General features: G+C 35.8%; 1 protein-coding gene across 3 annotated transcripts in view; it reads left to right on the top strand.

Moving 5' to 3' along the window:
• The window catches only part of TAF4B (TATA-box binding protein associated factor 4b), a 133,637-nt gene that overhangs the window by 100,114 nt on the left and 16,795 nt on the right, over positions 1-16,728 (top strand). The window contains exon 14 of one of the 3 annotated variants that reach the window (XM_059139938.1): positions 6,860-6,970. In XM_059139938.1, coding sequence (XP_058995921.1) covers positions 6,860-6,970 — 111 coding nt within the window. Of the gene's footprint in view, positions 1-1,716; positions 1,989-6,859; positions 6,971-16,728 lie in introns of those variants that run through there. The other 2 variants (XM_059139939.1, XM_059139940.1) reach the window with 2 other exon arrangements.

Genomic DNA, 16,728 nt, shown 5'->3' with positions numbered 1-16,728 from the left:
TATATCATGACCAAGTAGAGTTTACCCCAGGATTACAAAGCTGGATTAATAATATTCAAAAATCAGTGAATATGATCTACCATATTGATAGTCTAAGAAAGATCATGTCAATTGATGCAGAAATACATTAGATTTCAACATTATTAATAAGAATAACTCTCAAGAATCAAGGAATAGAAGGGACCTCCTCAGTTTGATAAAGGACAGCTATTTAAAACCTACAATTAATAGTATTCTTAATGGTGAAGTGACCAAATGTTTTCTTCCAAAGATTAGGAAAAAGGCAAAGATGTATGCTTCCATCTCTGTTACTCTGTGTTATATTGCCTGTACAATAAAGCAAGAAAAAGAAAAGGCATATAGACTTTGGAGACAGAAAAATAGTGTGGGGTTTCTGTTCTCTTAACTATGTCTTTTATAGTGCAAACTTTTCTAATTTTTTAAAAAAAGATTTTATTTATTTATTTGACAGACGGAGATCATAAGTACGCAAAGAAGCAGGCAGAGAGAGAGGAAGAAGCAGGCTCCCCGCTGAGCAGAGAGCTTGATGAGAGGCTCCATCCCAGGACTCTGGGATCATGACCCAAGCCCGAAGGCAGAGGCTTTATCCCACTGAGCCACCCAGGCACCCCAAACTTTTCTAATTTATATCAAGTCTAATTTGTCAGGGTTTTTTTGTTTTTGTTTTTGTTTTTTTTAATGGACCTGCTTTGGGAGCCATATCTTAACTCTTTGCTAGGCCCTAAGTCACAAAGATTTTTTTTCTCTTATATTTTGAGTTAATTCTTGTATAAAGTGTGAGGTTTAATACCAAGATTATTTTTTCACATGTGATGTCCTGTTGCTCCAACATTTGTTGAAAACACTATGCTTTATGCTTTCTCGATTGCGTTGTTTTCCACCCTGGTCAAAAATCAATTAGCCATATTTATATGGATTTGTTTCTTGATTCTTTATTCTGTCTCATTATTCTGTGTGTCTGTTCCTTTATCAGTACCACATTATTTTAATAACTGTTGCCCTCTAGAAATAATTCCTAAAATCACATGGTGTAATTCTTTCAATTTTGTTCCTGTTTTTTTCAAAATTGATTTAGCTTTACTGGTTCCTTTGCCTTTTTGCGTATAAATTTGACTTCATTCATTCATTCATCCAGGTTTATTTATTTATTTGAAAGAGAGTGAGAGAGAGCATAAGCAGGGTAAAGGGGTACAGGGAAAGGGAGAAGCAGGCTCCCCACTGAGCAGGGAGCCCAAGGTAGGGCTTGATTCCAGGACCCCAGGATCATGACCTGAGCCAAAAGCAGATGCTTAACAACTGAGCCACCCAGTTACCCCTTATTTATTTTTTTGTAAGTGGTTTCCACTCCAAAATGGGGCTTGAACTCACAACCGTGAGATGAAGACCAGAGCTGAGATCAGGAGTGAGCTGCTTATCTAATCAAGCCACCCAGGTCCCTCCATAAAAATTTTAGAATCAGCTTATCCATATCTGTTAAAAAAAAATTATTGGAATTGTATTAAATATGCAAAAATTTGGGGGCACCTGGGTGGCTCAGTCAGCTACACATCTGCATTTTGGCTCAGGTCATGATCTCGTGGTCCTGGGATCAAGCCCTGCATCGGGGTCCCTGCTCACTGGGGAGCCTCCTTCTCCCTCTCCCACTACCCCTGTTTTGTTTTGTTTAAAGATTTTATTTATTTATTTATTTGACAGACAGAGATCACAAGTAGGCAGAGAGAGAGGAGGAAGCAGGCTCCCTGCTGAGCAGAGAACCCGACGTGGGGCTCGATCCCAGGACCCTGGAATCATGACCTGAGCTGAAGGCAGAGGCTTTAACCCACTGAACAACCCAGGCGCCCCTCCCACTACCCCCATTTGTGTTCCCTCTCTCACTGTATCTCTCTCTCTCTCTCTCTGTCAAATAAATAAATAAATAAAATGTTTTTCAAAAATCTATTAAAATCTTGAGAAAATTGAAATGTTTACACTGTTGAGTCTTGTTGCAGTCCATGAACACATACATGTCTTTCCATTTGTGTTATATTTCTTTCATCTACCTTTTATGATTTATCACATACAAATATCCGTTAGTTTTAGGTTTATACCTAAGTTTCTAATTGTACCTTAATAGTATTTAGAAATGATTATTGGGTGCATTCACCTTGCATCTTGCAACCTTGCTAAATGCATTTGTTAGTCCTAGGAGGATTTTTGTTTTTGTTTTTATAGCTTACTTGAGGTTTTCTGTGTAGATAATCATGTCACTTTCAATCCTGTTTCTACCCACAAGCCTCTAACTTGGTGCCTGGCTGTCTTTACTGAACTCGACTTACATATCATCTTCCCCACTTGTGTATGCCAAATCTGCATTAATGCCTAGAATGTTCTTCTGGTTAAAAATGCCTAGTTTTTCTCTATTGTACTGACCAAGATACATTATTTTTATGAAAGTTTGTTGGAACATGGGGCAAACCAAAACTATGGTCAGTTTTAATTTTTGTTAAAGCTTTGCAAAATTTTACAATATTGTATGTGAGATTTCAGAAAAACAAAGTATAATTTGCAGAGTGGGAGAAAGTGTTTTACTACATAGGTGTGGAAAATTGATGACAGAGGTCAATTTAAAAACTTTTTATTTGTTGTAACTATGAGAAAAATGCAGATGCCATTTTTCTCCAGGGAAAGATTTTAAAATATAGCTTGTTGTTTGATTTGTGCTGCTGGGTAGATTAACTAAAATTGTATTTTGTCATCTAGAATTTCCAGACTGTGACAGCATCAGATTCTAACACTAGATATATTCTGTTTAAAAGGCCAGCATCAACAAAAGACGATTTCTAACTCCTGAAAAGTTTTCTAGCAGTTTATATATAAGTGAGTCCACAATTTAAAAGATGAATTTCTGCCCTATAATTTGTGAAACAAGTGGAGAATTTTCTTTTTTTTTTTAAGTTGTGTTTTCTTCCTTGCTAAAGACTTAGTTATCTATGGCTTTTTTTTTTTTTTATCTTTCCTCTAATATTATAAAGTAATCTGAAAGTGATGTTTATTTTATGTCCTTGAGACTGCCTATTTCACCACAAATTATTTCCTATTTTTATCCCGTTCTTGTTTCAATAGGTTCAAAATTTTGTCAGTGCTCTTTTTAAAAGAATATTTTCAGTATGTGTTTATGTGTGTGTGTCAAGTTCCTCAATAGGTTACTTTCACTTGGCTATCTTGGAGCCTTCTTGTTTGAATATTTGTCTAGCAACCAGTGCCAGGTTCTTCCTTCCTTTCCCTCTATAGTAATAAGATTTTGAAGGTAATTGAACGTTCTTCCTCTTCTGGAGGATGTTAAGGATTCATGTAGTGATATTTCATTTCAACTTGGTTATTATTATTATTTTTTTAATGAATACCATTTGACACTCATCTGCCTTCATGAATGATACTCTGTTTCATGCATTTATTTTGCAGTATTAATGTCTTATTTGCCTTTTAATGGGGGATCTTTCATGTGTCTCACTATATAGTTTAGTATCCACATATTAAATAATTATGATTTGTAGATTTGGGTATTCTGGGTGAATTATGATAAAAACTACAGCAAAATAATTCTTTCAGTTTTTTAATTTTCATTTTAAAAACTTAAGAGAGCAAATGCTGACCCTCTCTATTTTTCTTCTGAATTTCAAGCTTTTGTTTAAATTCAGGTTAACATATAGAGTAAAATTGGTATCAGGTATAGAATTTAGTGATTCATCACTTACATATAACACCCAGTACTCATCAAAACAGTCAAACTCCTTAATACCCATCACCCATTTAGCCTATCGCCCCCATCCACCTCCCCTCCATTACCTCTCGGTTTGTTCTCTAGTTAAGAGTCTCTTATGGTTTGTTTCCTTGTCTCTCTTTTTCTCTTCCCCTATATTCATCTGTTTTGTTTCTTAAATTCCACATAAGAGTGAAATTATATGGTATTTGACTATCTCTGACTGATGTATTTTTCTTAGCATAATACATTCTAGCTCCACCCATGTCACTGCAAATGGCAAGATTTCATTCTTTTTATGGCTGAGTAATACTCCATTACACACACACACACACACACACACTCAGACACACCCCTCCCATGTCATCTTTATTCATCATCAATGAATGGACATTAGGGCTCTTTTCATAGGTTATCTGTTGTTGATAATGCTGCTATAAACATTGGGATCCATGTGCTCCTTTGAATCTATTTTTTTGTATCCTTTGGGGAAATACATAGCAGTGCAACTGCTGGGTCGTACGGTAGTCCTATTTTTAACATTTTTTAAAAGAGATTTTATTATTTGAAAAAGAAAGAGAGCAAGTATGAGCAAGGGGGAGGGGGAAAGAAAGAAGAAAACTCCTGCTAAGCAGGGAGCCCAATGCAGGACTCGATCCCTGGACCTTAAGATCATGACTTGAGCCAAAGGCAGACGTTTAACTGACTGAGCCACCCAGGCAATCCTTTGTTTTTAAGTTTTTTAAATAACGTCTATGCTGTTTTCCAGAATGGCTGTACCAGCTTGTATTCGCACCAACAATGTAAGAGTGTTCCCCTTTTTCTACATTCTCGCCAACATCTGTTGTTTCCTGTGTTGTTAATTTTAGCCATTTTGACAGATGTGAGGTAGTATTTCCTTGTGGTTTTGATTTGTATTTCCCTGATGATGGCTTATGCTGAACATCTTCTCATGTGTCTGTTAGCCATCTCTGTATATTCTTAGGAAAAATGTTCATGTCTTCTGCCCATTTCTTAACTGGATTATTTATTTTGGGGGGTGTTGAATTTAAGTTCTTTATAGATTTTGGATACTAACCCTTTATCAGATATGTCATTTGAAAATATTTTCTCCCATTTTATCAGTTACCTTTCAGTTTTATCGATTGTCTCCTTTGTTGTGCAGAAGCTTTTTTATCTTAATGAAGTCCTTCCAGCTCATTTTTGCTTTTGTTTTCCTTGCTTCCAGAGGCATATCTAGTAAGAAGTTATTATAGCCAAGGTCAAAAAGATTGCTACCTGTTTTCTCTAGAATTTTGATGGCTTTCTTTAGGTTCCTTTAGGAACCTTTAGGTTTTTCATCCATTTTGAATTTATTTTTGTGTATGATGTAAGAAAGTGGTTCGCTTTCATTATTCTGCATGTGGCTGTCCAGTTTCCCCAATACAAGTTGTTGAAGAGACATCTTTTTTCCATTGGATAATGTTTCCTTCTTTGTTAAAGGTTAACTGACCATATGCTTGTGGGTCCATTTCTGGGTTCTCTATTCTGTTCCATTGATCTGTGTGTCTGTTTTTGTGCCAGTACCATACTGTCTTAGTGATTACAGCTTTGCAATAGAGCTTGACATCCAGAATTGTGATGCTACCAGCTTTCATTTTCTTTTTCGATGTTCCTTTGGCTATTCGGGCTCTTTCCTGGTTCCATACAGATTTTAGGATTGTTTGTCCTCTGTGAGAAAAGTTGGTGGTATTTTGATAGGGATTGCATTGAATGTATAGATTGCTCTAGGTAACAGAGACATTTTAACAATATTTGCTCTTCCGATCCATGAGCATGAAATTTGTGTCTTCCTCAGTTTCTTTCATGAGTGTTTTCTGAGTATAGATTCTTTGCCTCTTGGGTTAGGTTTATTCCTAGGTATCTTATGGTTTTTGGTGCAGTTGTAGATGGCATTGACTCCTTAATTTCTCTTTCTTCTGTCTCAGTATATAGAAATAAAACTGATTTCTATGCATTGGCTCTATATTCTGCCACTTTGCTGAATTCCTGAATGAGTTGTAGCAATTTTGGGGCAGAGTCTTTTGGGTTTTTTACTAGATTGTCATGTCATCTGTGAATAGTGAAAGTTTTACTTCTTTCTTGCCAGTTTGGATGCATTTTATTTCTTTTTATTGTGTGATTGCTGAGGCTAGGACTTCCAGTGCTATGTTACATAACAATGGTGACAGTAGACAGTAGACATCCCTGTCTTGTTTCTGACTCTAGAGGAAAAATTCTCAGTTTTTCCCCATTGAGAATGATATTAACTGTGAGTTTTTCTCATATAAGGCTTTTTGATATTGAGATATGTTCCCTTTATCCCTACTTTGCTGAGGAATACTTTCAATTTTTGGCATGAAGATAAATATAGAATAAATCCATGTGAAAGTGTGATATGTAGAAAGGGTTTGTAACAAGAATACTTGGCTCTGAGTTCTGTTTCCACTACTTATTATTTATGTGACCTTTAGGAAGTTTTCCTAAGCTCTTAGAGCATGTCTTCCTTGGTTAAAAAAAAAAAAAAAAAGGATGAATACATGTATAATTTTCATATCCTATTATAGTAATTAATATATCCTTTTCAATGTGGTTGTGAGAGTTAAATGAGTTAATTTTTAACAAGGTAGTTTGTAAATCATATAACAGAACTGTTCCCTATAACACACAAAAACTGTCCTTATTTTCAAGTAATTTTCTTTTAATCTGGAGAAGTTGACTATGGTTTGGTTAATATCTCTCCAATTTGCTGTTCAATTTATTTTTCAAGCATTTCTTCCCTGTGGTTAAAGTAAGAAAAGATTAAGCTCTAGATGCCTTTCTTTTCTTGTTTTTCTTCTATTCTATACTTCTTTTTTACCTAATTTCTATCTCTTCTATTTATAGATTGAGGACTAAAGATTATGTTGGAGTAAAGGCAGGAAATGATGTGCTCTTGGTTATTAGGGGAATCTGATATTTATTTTGTACTATAACTTATTTGGTGAAGAACACAGAAGTAGGCTTAGTGATCAGTTTCTTTCCTCCTCTTAGCATGATTGTGTGTAAATATTGTTTTTTTTCTTTTATTTCATCTTCTAGTTACAACAGTTGGAGCTTGCACAGATACAGCATAGAGATGCTAACCTCACAGCTCTTGCTGCTATTGGACCAAGAAAGAAGAGACCACTAGAATCTGGGTCTGGAAGTGAGGTATTGAAGTAATGTTTGTTATTTTATTTTTCATGTCAAGAAAGCAAGCCAAAAGGAAGCAAACACGTGTAGATAATTTACCCTATCTAGCACGCTAGTGCTGCCAAATGCTTGTTAAAACTCTGCCTGTTTTACAAAATCTTAATTTTTCCTGGTTTTTTGGATATATATCACCTTGAACTTTACTCCTGCTGATCACTTATTTTATACTTCCTCCTGTCTTCCATCTTTAGTCCACTGTCTCAATTTTTTATTTCTGTACATTCTTTTCAGTGACTTATGTAATTCTGTTTCTGCTGTATATCTAAATCTAGCTCATCTCTTAAGATCAGATCTGCCCTCTTTATTTCCTGCATGAATGAACCACTATTCATTTCCTCATTGACTTCTTCTTGTCTTAATGCATAATGTGTTTGCATGGCAAATTAGTCTCTGTTCCACATAGGATGCATATTTTTTCTTTGTAAGATTTTAAACATTTTGAGCAAGACTATAATCCTATTCATTTGTATTCCCCCACAGAACCAGGCACTTATATCTCATTAAAAATTGTTAATTGTTTGACTCGCACCAAGGAAGGATCTTACTTACGTCTTTAGAACAAATATTTGATGTAATGGTGCATTTATCGATCAGTCATCAGGATGAGATAGAGGTACAGTAAGGGCCCCAAGATAGGATCAGCAGTAAGAGTGTCACGGCTCATCTGTTTTGCTTGAGACAAGCTCCTTCCTCCCTAGCACTGACCCTGAACACAGACAGTTCTTAAATGAATGACAATCATCTCAGTAGAAAAAGGATTTAAAACATCAGTTATTTTTCATTATAAATGTAGTAAACATAATGTGTTCACATGCCCCCCACCAAAAATCACAGTATAAAAAAATGTTTGCAAAATAAATGTTTCCTTCTCACAGATTTCTGGTTCCCCATCTCCTGCCCAACCAGACATATACATTATTAAGATTTTGAAATAGCCATCCAAAAATTTGTCATGAATATGGACATGTATCTCATGGGTGTTCATAAATCAACGTTTGATTTTGTTTACTTAAATATGTTCAAACTAGAGTTCTTGTTCTGCCCTTGATGTTTTTCTTTTTTCCTGGATCTTTTTCCACAATCTCCCTCATTGACCTCCATAATTTTTAAAGATATAGGACATTACTATGTTTAGATAAACACAATTTATCAACCTATCCTTTAATGGAAATTTAGGCTTTTTTGCAGAACGTTCTTATACTGACATTGTTATGTTTGTCCAATGTAACTATAGGCTAAATTCTAAAAATGGAATTCCTGGTTTAAAGGCTGTGCATGGTAGGAATAACTTTTTATTAAAATCGAAATGCACAATGATAGAGTAGTATAATGAATCTCCATATACCTACCACCCTGTTATACCTATTATCAATTTATTCCCAGTCTTTATTTATATCTGCACCACCTCCCTCAGGTAAGTTTTTTGTCTTTCAGGTTACTTTATTTTATCTTATTTTCTTTTATTTTTAGAGATTTTTTAAATTTATTCGAGAGAGAGAGCAAGCAAGAGAGAGCACAAGCAGGGTGAAAGGCAGAGGGAGAAGCACACTTCCTGCTGAGCAGGGAGCCCAATGTGGGACGTGATCCCATGACTCCCCAGTCGTCAGAGATTTTTAAGTGTCTTTTTCTTTTCTTCTATGTTTGAATCTGAGAAAGGTCCCAGGTTAAGGGTCAGGGGAAAATGTACTTTTGGTGTTCAAACAGATAAACCCAGTTTATATGATTTATTTATTGGCATTAAAATGTAAAATTATTAACTTTTAAGTCTCAGATACATCCTTAGATATAGATATATTGAATAATCTGTTTGCTTGGTGCTTTTTTAGTTTTGAGAATTTTCCCCTGTATTTCTTGGACTTCAAGTTTAGGTAGTTGTCAAATTTTACTGTAATATATAACAGCCAGTACTTGAAGTAATACTAACTTAAATTGAAAATATCCATTTTAATGAGTTAATGATGTTTTAGTATTTATGTAGATCCTTATTTTGAAATTAGCTAAAGACTACTTTCATTTTTGTTGATTTCTATTTGTAGTGTTTTTAACTTTAAAAGCAATTTTCTTTTAAAAATGTGAAACAAGAGAAGACCATATAGTATGTTCTTCTGATATTTATTGCTGATGTGTTTGCCCTTCCAGTAACTTAAATAGCATCAATTGGGATTGTTTGTTTGTTTGTTTGTTTGTTTTAAAGATTTTATTTATGTGAGAGAGAGCATAGGGGAGAGCATGGTGAGAGAGCATGGGCAAGAGAGAGCACGAGCAAGGGAGAGAGGGAGAGGCAAAAGACTCCTTGCAGAGTTGGAGCCAGACATAGGGCCCAATCCCAGGACCCTCGGAATATGACCCAAGCTTGAAGGCAGATGCTTAACTGACTGAGCCACCAGGCTCCCTAATTGGGGTTATTTAAAACCCTTTATTCATTTGTTTTACTCCCTCACAAATAACACAAAAATTACTTATGAAACATTTATATTTTTAATATTCTATACCTTGGAAGCTGAGGCTTTCCTTTTTGTCTTTCTTTATAGATGGGAACCTGAAATCTTACCTGTTAGTTTTAAATTAATAAATAAAATACAAGTAAATAAATCTTATTCTAATAAGAATAAGCATATAATTCCAGAGGGGAGTGAGTCTGGTTCTTTAAAGAGCAACTTCTTAATTCAAATGCAATTGTTTTGTCCACTAAAAATTCAGAAAACTAAGCTTACTACCTTTGTACTTATAGATTACCATTTTTTGATAATAAATCAACAATAATAATAAACTTGGAGAAATTAGTTTTAGACTTTTGTCCTTTAGTATTTTTTCTTATGTAAAATAAAGGGAAAATGCCTCTTACCCTTAAAAGGTCTTTCTATTTGTGCAACTTATATATTAAACTGGCCTCTAATAGATTTATATTTGATACTCTCAGAAGTCTTGAAAAAGTTGAATAGCATCAGCTGCTGTCTCCTTGTATTACCATAGCAAAAAGCAACAAGTACCAAATACATTTTGGATCAAATATTTGTACCATAAACCTATTTACATTAAGAAGAAAAGAAAATTGTTAAATTTTACTACTTGGGAGTATTTGAATTTGTCCTTAATTTACAGCTCTGATTTGATTTACATATATATTAACTTTTAAATTAATAACAGGCTGTACAGATACTTATACAGTAAATTAGGACCTACTTTAAGATATAGAGTGTTTGCATATTTTTTTAAATTAAATTTTTTTTAAAGATTTTATTTATTTATTTGTCAGAGAGAGAGGAGCAAGAGTGAGCACAGGCAGACAGAGGCAGAGGGAGAAGCAGGCCCCCCGCCAAGCAAGGAGCCTGATGCGGGACTCCATCCCAGGACGCTGGGATCATGACCTGAGCTGAAGGCAGCTGCTTAACCAACTGAGCCACCCAGGCATCCCCATATTTTTATTATTTATGTATATTGTTTAGGTGATCTGTTTGTGGTCCTTGGGAATATTAAAACATAGAATAACTTTATTTCCTGTGTTAATTTTAGGTACTTGGGCTAGAAAGGATCTTTTTTCCTACTAGCAATATTTTCAGATAAAGTTCATGTAGCTTATTAATCATCCAACATTCATAATGATATTTCTTAATTTTTGTTTAATATAAAGATAGGTGTTATTTTGACTTCATAATATATCTAAAAAATCGCATCTTTATACATAAAAGCTACTTTGGAGCTAGGAAAGTAACACCCAGTGCTCATTACATCAACGTGCCCTCCTCAGTGTCCATCACCCAGTTACCCCATGCTGATATTTCTTTTGAAATTAAGTGGTTACAGTACCAGATCAGCTACCTGGTGCTTACAGTATTGATGTGTCTGGTATATGTTGCTTAAAATAGAGTTCATTTGCTAACCAGAATGAAAAAAATTATCAAGTGAATTACATATGCTCTTTCTGTCTAGAAGCAGGATAGAGTCCTACCCTATAAGATTTTAACTCTTGAAGTAAGAAGAGAAAGGACTTTTATGAAAATTTGGTTAGCAATAAATTAGAAAATTTGATTGAAATAAAAATTAAGGTTATTGATGTGAAAGGGCACAGCTTTAATCTTTATGCTCTTGGGGGCACAGATAGTGCTGTTCTTTACCTCCTTCCTTTTTTGCCAGGCTACAGGGGAACCATAACTTTCTGAAGCATTGTTATCTATTATAGCTGACTTAGTAGAGATTAATTGATTGATTGGTTTTAAAGATTTTATTTCTTCATTTGCTAGAGAGAGAGAGTGTGTGAGAGAGAGTGCAGGCAGGGGAGCAGCAGGCGGGTGGGGTGAGGGGGGGGCGGGGAAGAAGCGGACTCCCTGCTTAGCAGGGAGCCTGATGGCAGGGCTTGATACCAGGACCTGGGATCATGACCTGAGCCGAAGGGAGATGCTTACCTGACTGAGCCACCCTGGTGTCCCAGAGATTTAAACATACTTATTGTCATCTAACATTTTCTATAAATAACATATAGATTCACTGGAATTTAGAGTATGTTATTACTTAGGATAAAGAAGCAGCTCCTTATATTCTGAGATCTTTAGTTCACATTTCTATAAATAGATCCGACACTTTTTCATAAATAACTTAAACATAAATCTAAATTGTAGTCAAATCTTTTTTTTTTTAATAGTCAAATCTTTTAAATTTTCCAGGGATTTAAAGTTTGACTCTTTGTCAGCTATGTTCAGGAACTTCCTATGAAATATGTTGAATTGCACATTATGGTTTATCTTTCCTTCTTCACAAATTCACCTTAAATGTTAATAAAGGAGCAAACATCATAAATACACAAGACTATAGATGAGAGTAGAAAACAGCAGTAAGAGTGTTTAGTAGTTGAAATTGACTACAGACTAGATGCATTCTTTCTGAAAAAAAAAAGTAACCAAAAGAAGAGGCCTTAAATATTCATAGTTAAGTGCCTTTTAAATACGAACATGTTGGCAAGGATAACCAGATATGTAAGGGAAACCTCTTACATAAAAGATTAAAAGGAGAATGTGGGAAAAAAGGCACGAAGCAGTAGGAAACTGGAAAAAAAATTAAAAAGCAGCAGAATGTATTACAACCATGGAACAAGAATAGAAAGCTGTTTTTAACAATGACTGGAAAAAAATGAGACCTTTGGAAATTGAAAGTATGAGAGCAGAAATAAACAATGATAGAAGGGTTAGAATTTTAAAAAGACAAAGATGGTATGGTGGATTTGTGTTCTGTCTGATTTGCTAAGCTGAGCTACATTTCCCAGAATTCCTTTTCTTGCATGGCTCCCAGTTACTGTGAGCAATGGGGTGTTTTTATTTTGCAAGGTGGAAAGGAAACTGCAGCCATATTCTTAATTCTCAGAAGGTCGGTGTAGGGACACTGGGAGCTACTGCAGCTCACAAACGTTCTTGGCATGGGAGAACCTCAGGGCTCCCCATCTTCCCCCATATCCTCTCTGTTGGCTTCTCTAAACTCTGGGCCAGGCCCAGCACCAAAGTCAACAGCTGGACATAAACCGATCAGGTTCATAATTACTTAGGGCCAGTTCTCCATTATAAATGCCATATTCTATATCATTCCTAGTGTTCTCTGTTCAAATGCTGACTGATACAGACATCTGTATCATATTTAGTTGTAGAGGAATAGTAATATAATGATGGGTTCCTAAATTTGCTCTAGGTTTTCCAAAATGGGTTTTCTGTTCTAATTAGATTTAAAAGCATTAATGGCCCGGTTTCAAGTGACAAAGGAGACACCAGTGATCCATGCAAGCTGTAGCGAAACAGTTACTTTATCAGCTGTTTTACACTAGTAATCGAGTGCCCATAGAAGGTAAGGCTTTGGGAGACCAAGTATTTACTGCCACAGAAAGTTTTAACATGAAAATAAGAATTATGGGCCCTTCAAAGTACACTGGGGAACTTAAGGGAAGGAAAAGGCTTTGGATTCTGAGCTCAAAATCCATGTAAGGGAGTGAAAGCCTCTGTGATTCCTCTAAAAGAAACCCTTATCTCTTGTAGCCAAAGGCAGCGATTTCTGAAAACTAAACCCAAAGTCTAATCCTGCAGGTGGCTGAGTTACGATACAAATTGAGTTTCTAGTTTTGTGTCTCTTGTGTTAAGGTTACGTTGGGAAAGAATGGAAAACTGAAAAATGGGGTGGGAAATATGGACAGATTCCAGTGAAGCTGAGTACTTGGATTCCTTAATCTGCCTATCCACCTTTATCAGTCCTATCCCTGTTTGAGGAAGGTTGGTCTCCTGGGGAATCTGTAATGCCTTCTCTTAAGGTTGTTGCTTTTTAAGAGACTGCTGATCTTCTTCAGGACCTAACTCTCACCACTTCTAATTGCTTTTATACCTCTGTAACCCCACTTAACTTCCAACAGCTCCCAGAGTATGAGGTACCTACCTACTAGATGTTACCCATTAGAAGTGTGAATGATTTTGCCTGCAGTTACCTGGAGAGTGGGAATAGAATAGAGGGAAAGGAATATAAAATTGTATCAGGCTGAATTTATTGATAAGGCCTCACTAAGCAAAGATTCCAGACAAAGTATTAAGTCAGAGGGCTGTGAGTGGTTCTAACAGTTTGCTTGACTGGTTGACTGAAGACTACACTAAAAGGTGACCTAAACTAAGTAAAATTGAGATAGATCCTAGAGCTTTATTTATATACTGTAGAGGAAATTATCCAAAGGTTTAAGGAGATGAGAATGCTAGAATGGATTTTTCTTTTCTTTTTAAGATTTTATTTATTTACTTACTTGAGAGAGAGAAAGGGTGAGAGTACAAGCAACAGGGAGGAGCAGAGGAAGAGGGAGAAGCAGACTCCCGTCTGACAGAGAGCCCAAAGTGGGGCTCAGTCCCAGGACCGTGGGATCATGACCTGTGTTGAAGGCAGACACTTAACCTACTGAGCCACCCAGGTGCCCCATGGGTTTTGTTTTCCAGAATAAGAGTTGCAAGGTCAAATGAGATATTTATTATTAAAATTCCTTTTAAATGTTTACTGCTATGCTGTCTGCCAAAATTGAACTAGTTTATATTTCTACCAACAGTATATGAAAGTGTGTATTTATTAGTATCTCAGTCAGTACTGGATATTGTTATTTTAAAACCTTTTTTTAAAAAGATTTTATTTATTTGAGAGAGAAGGGGCAGGGGAGGAATAGAGGGAAAACCGACTCCCCACTGAGCAAGGAGCCCAACGTGGGGTTTGATCCCAGCACTGGGGATCATGACCTGATTCGAAGGAAAATGCTTAACCAACTGAGCTACCCAGGCACCCCTGATATTTTCAAAGCTTAATGCCATGTGTTACCTCTTTGCTTTTGGTTAATCAAAGCCCTTTCTATTCTCTCTTTAGAAGAAATGGCGTTTGTATTCACTTACTCATTTATTCATTCACCCAACTGTGCTAGGTACAGTGGTGAGAAGAATAGAACTAGGTCTCTACTAGTTGAAATTTATAGTCTGAAAAAGTTAGTTTTTTTTATGGCAGCTGTGCTGTATATATGCTCGTCTGGCCTATTCTGCCTTATAACTGAACATGGCAGGACACCAATGATGAACCTTGTTAACATGGTGGGCCTTTTGGCAGTTGGCCATGGATACTTGTGGTTAAATTGGAAATTAGTATAATGTATATAAAATAACAAATTATCTGGGAAGAGTTGTTGGTAAATCTTTAAGATCCCCATTTCTTCTCCTCAAGTGTTTTTATTGTTACATTCCTCTGTTCCATTAAGTATTTTGCTCACCATTCCTCCCCGGGGGCAAAAATAGTGTTTTCGTGATGTTTTATATGTAATATTTGAGGCTTTATAAGCGTTTTTTTTTTCCTTTAAAGCACTTTATTTATAGTTAGCATAATAATGGGTTTATGCTAAGAAAGATTATTTTTTTAACTTATCAAGCCTTAAGATGATTCCTGTAAGTTGTCAGGCTTCTAAGAAGTTTTTGAAAGCATGTCCTTATGCATGCCGCTTCTGTAATTTAGCTTAGTGGTTGTTCTCCTCAGATTTCTTAAATTGTAGTATTCTCACATGACCAGTTATATTGTTATCCTTATTCTCCAATGTATTAGTAGCTCTTTGTCTTAGCCTTGTATCAGCTGTTTGGCTCCAGTTTTAGTGAAGAGCAAGAATCGCCTCTGTGATGTAGGGCTGCCTGTAGTAAATACCAGGCCTTAGAGGGTTTTCCAAAGTGATAGATGAGTGCTAATTAACAACAAACTAATGTTTGTGGGAAAAGTGGTTGGTGATTCCTTTGCTAAGCTTATCTTTCCATAGTTTAAATCTTTTTTTTTTTTTAATTTATTTATTTGAGAGAGAGACAGTGAGAAAGAGCATGAGCGAGGAGAAGGTCAGAGGGAGAAGCAGACTCCCCATGGAGCTGGGCGCCTTGATGCAGGACTCGATGACCTGAGCCGAAGGCAGTCATCCAACCAACTGAGCCACCCAGGCGTCCCCCATAGTTTAAATGACAGTTAATTTCTCTGTGAAATTTTCCCAAAGAAGATGTTCAGATTGTCAATAAATATCACAGTGAAAACCCAGGTTTACCTGGAAAGCAATATATCTGCCTTAGACACTGCAGCAGTTCTTTCTGATAACATTTAGAGTACATTGTTGAATTCCTGTTTGTGCATTTTCCGTAAGAATTCCACAGAGTATTGAAAACAGTAAGTATAAGTTGCTTTCAAAATGTTTATTTGAATTTGTTTGTTTGACTTATCAGACTGCCAGTCTTTCAGATATAATTCACATACCATAAAATTCAACATTTTAAAGTAAACAGTTCAGTAGTTTTTAGTATATTCCCATGGCTATACAACTATCTCCATTATTTAATCCCAGAACATTTTCATCACTTCAAAAAGTATCTCCATAGCCATCAGCAGGCACTCCCTCCCAGCCCCTTGCAACCATTGATCTGCTTTCTGTCTTTATGGATTTACCTATTCTGATCATTCATATAAATGGAATTATATGATATGTGGCCTTTTGTGTCTAACTTCTTTGACTTCACATGATGTGTGCAAGGTCCATCCAAGTTGTAGCATGTTATCAGTACTTCATTCCTATATATGGCCGAGTAATATTCCATTATCCATAAATTGTGTGGATATGCCACATTTTGTTTATCCGCTCATCAGCTGATTGTTTATATACTTGGTTATTACAAATAATGCTGTTATGAACATTCATATTCAAGTTTTATTTCTAGGAATGGAATTGCTGGGTCATATGGTAACTCTCTGACTTTTTGAGGAACTGTCAAACCACCTTGCATAGCGGCTGTACCATTTTACATTCCTACTTGCAATGAATAAAGGTTCTAATTTCTCCACGTAATGGTCAACAGTTATTGTCTGGTTTTGGTTTGGGATTTTTTTAGTAGTCATTTCAGTGGGTATGAAGTGGTATCTCATTATGGTTTTATTTTGTAATTCTCTAATGACTAATAATGTTGGACATCTTTTCATGTCCCTGTTGGTCATTTGTATATTTACTTTGTAGGAATGAAGTCCAGTCAACCCTTTTCTTTTCTTGATTTTGCTGTAGGTGCCATATCCAAGAAAGCATTGCCTAAACCAGTGCCACAAGATTTGTATCTAAGAGTGTTACAGTTTTAGCTCTTATATTTATTTACATTTTTGATCCTTTCTGAGTTCATTTTTGTATGTGGTATGAGATAGATTAAAATTCATTCTTTTGC

The sequence above is a fragment of the Mustela lutreola genome, chromosome 11 (genome assembly GCF_030435805.1).
Source record: "Mustela lutreola isolate mMusLut2 chromosome 11, mMusLut2.pri, whole genome shotgun sequence".
NCBI classification, from domain to species: Eukaryota; Metazoa; Chordata; class Mammalia; order Carnivora; family Mustelidae; genus Mustela; species Mustela lutreola.
This window is presented reverse-complemented; position numbering and strand designations above follow the sequence as displayed.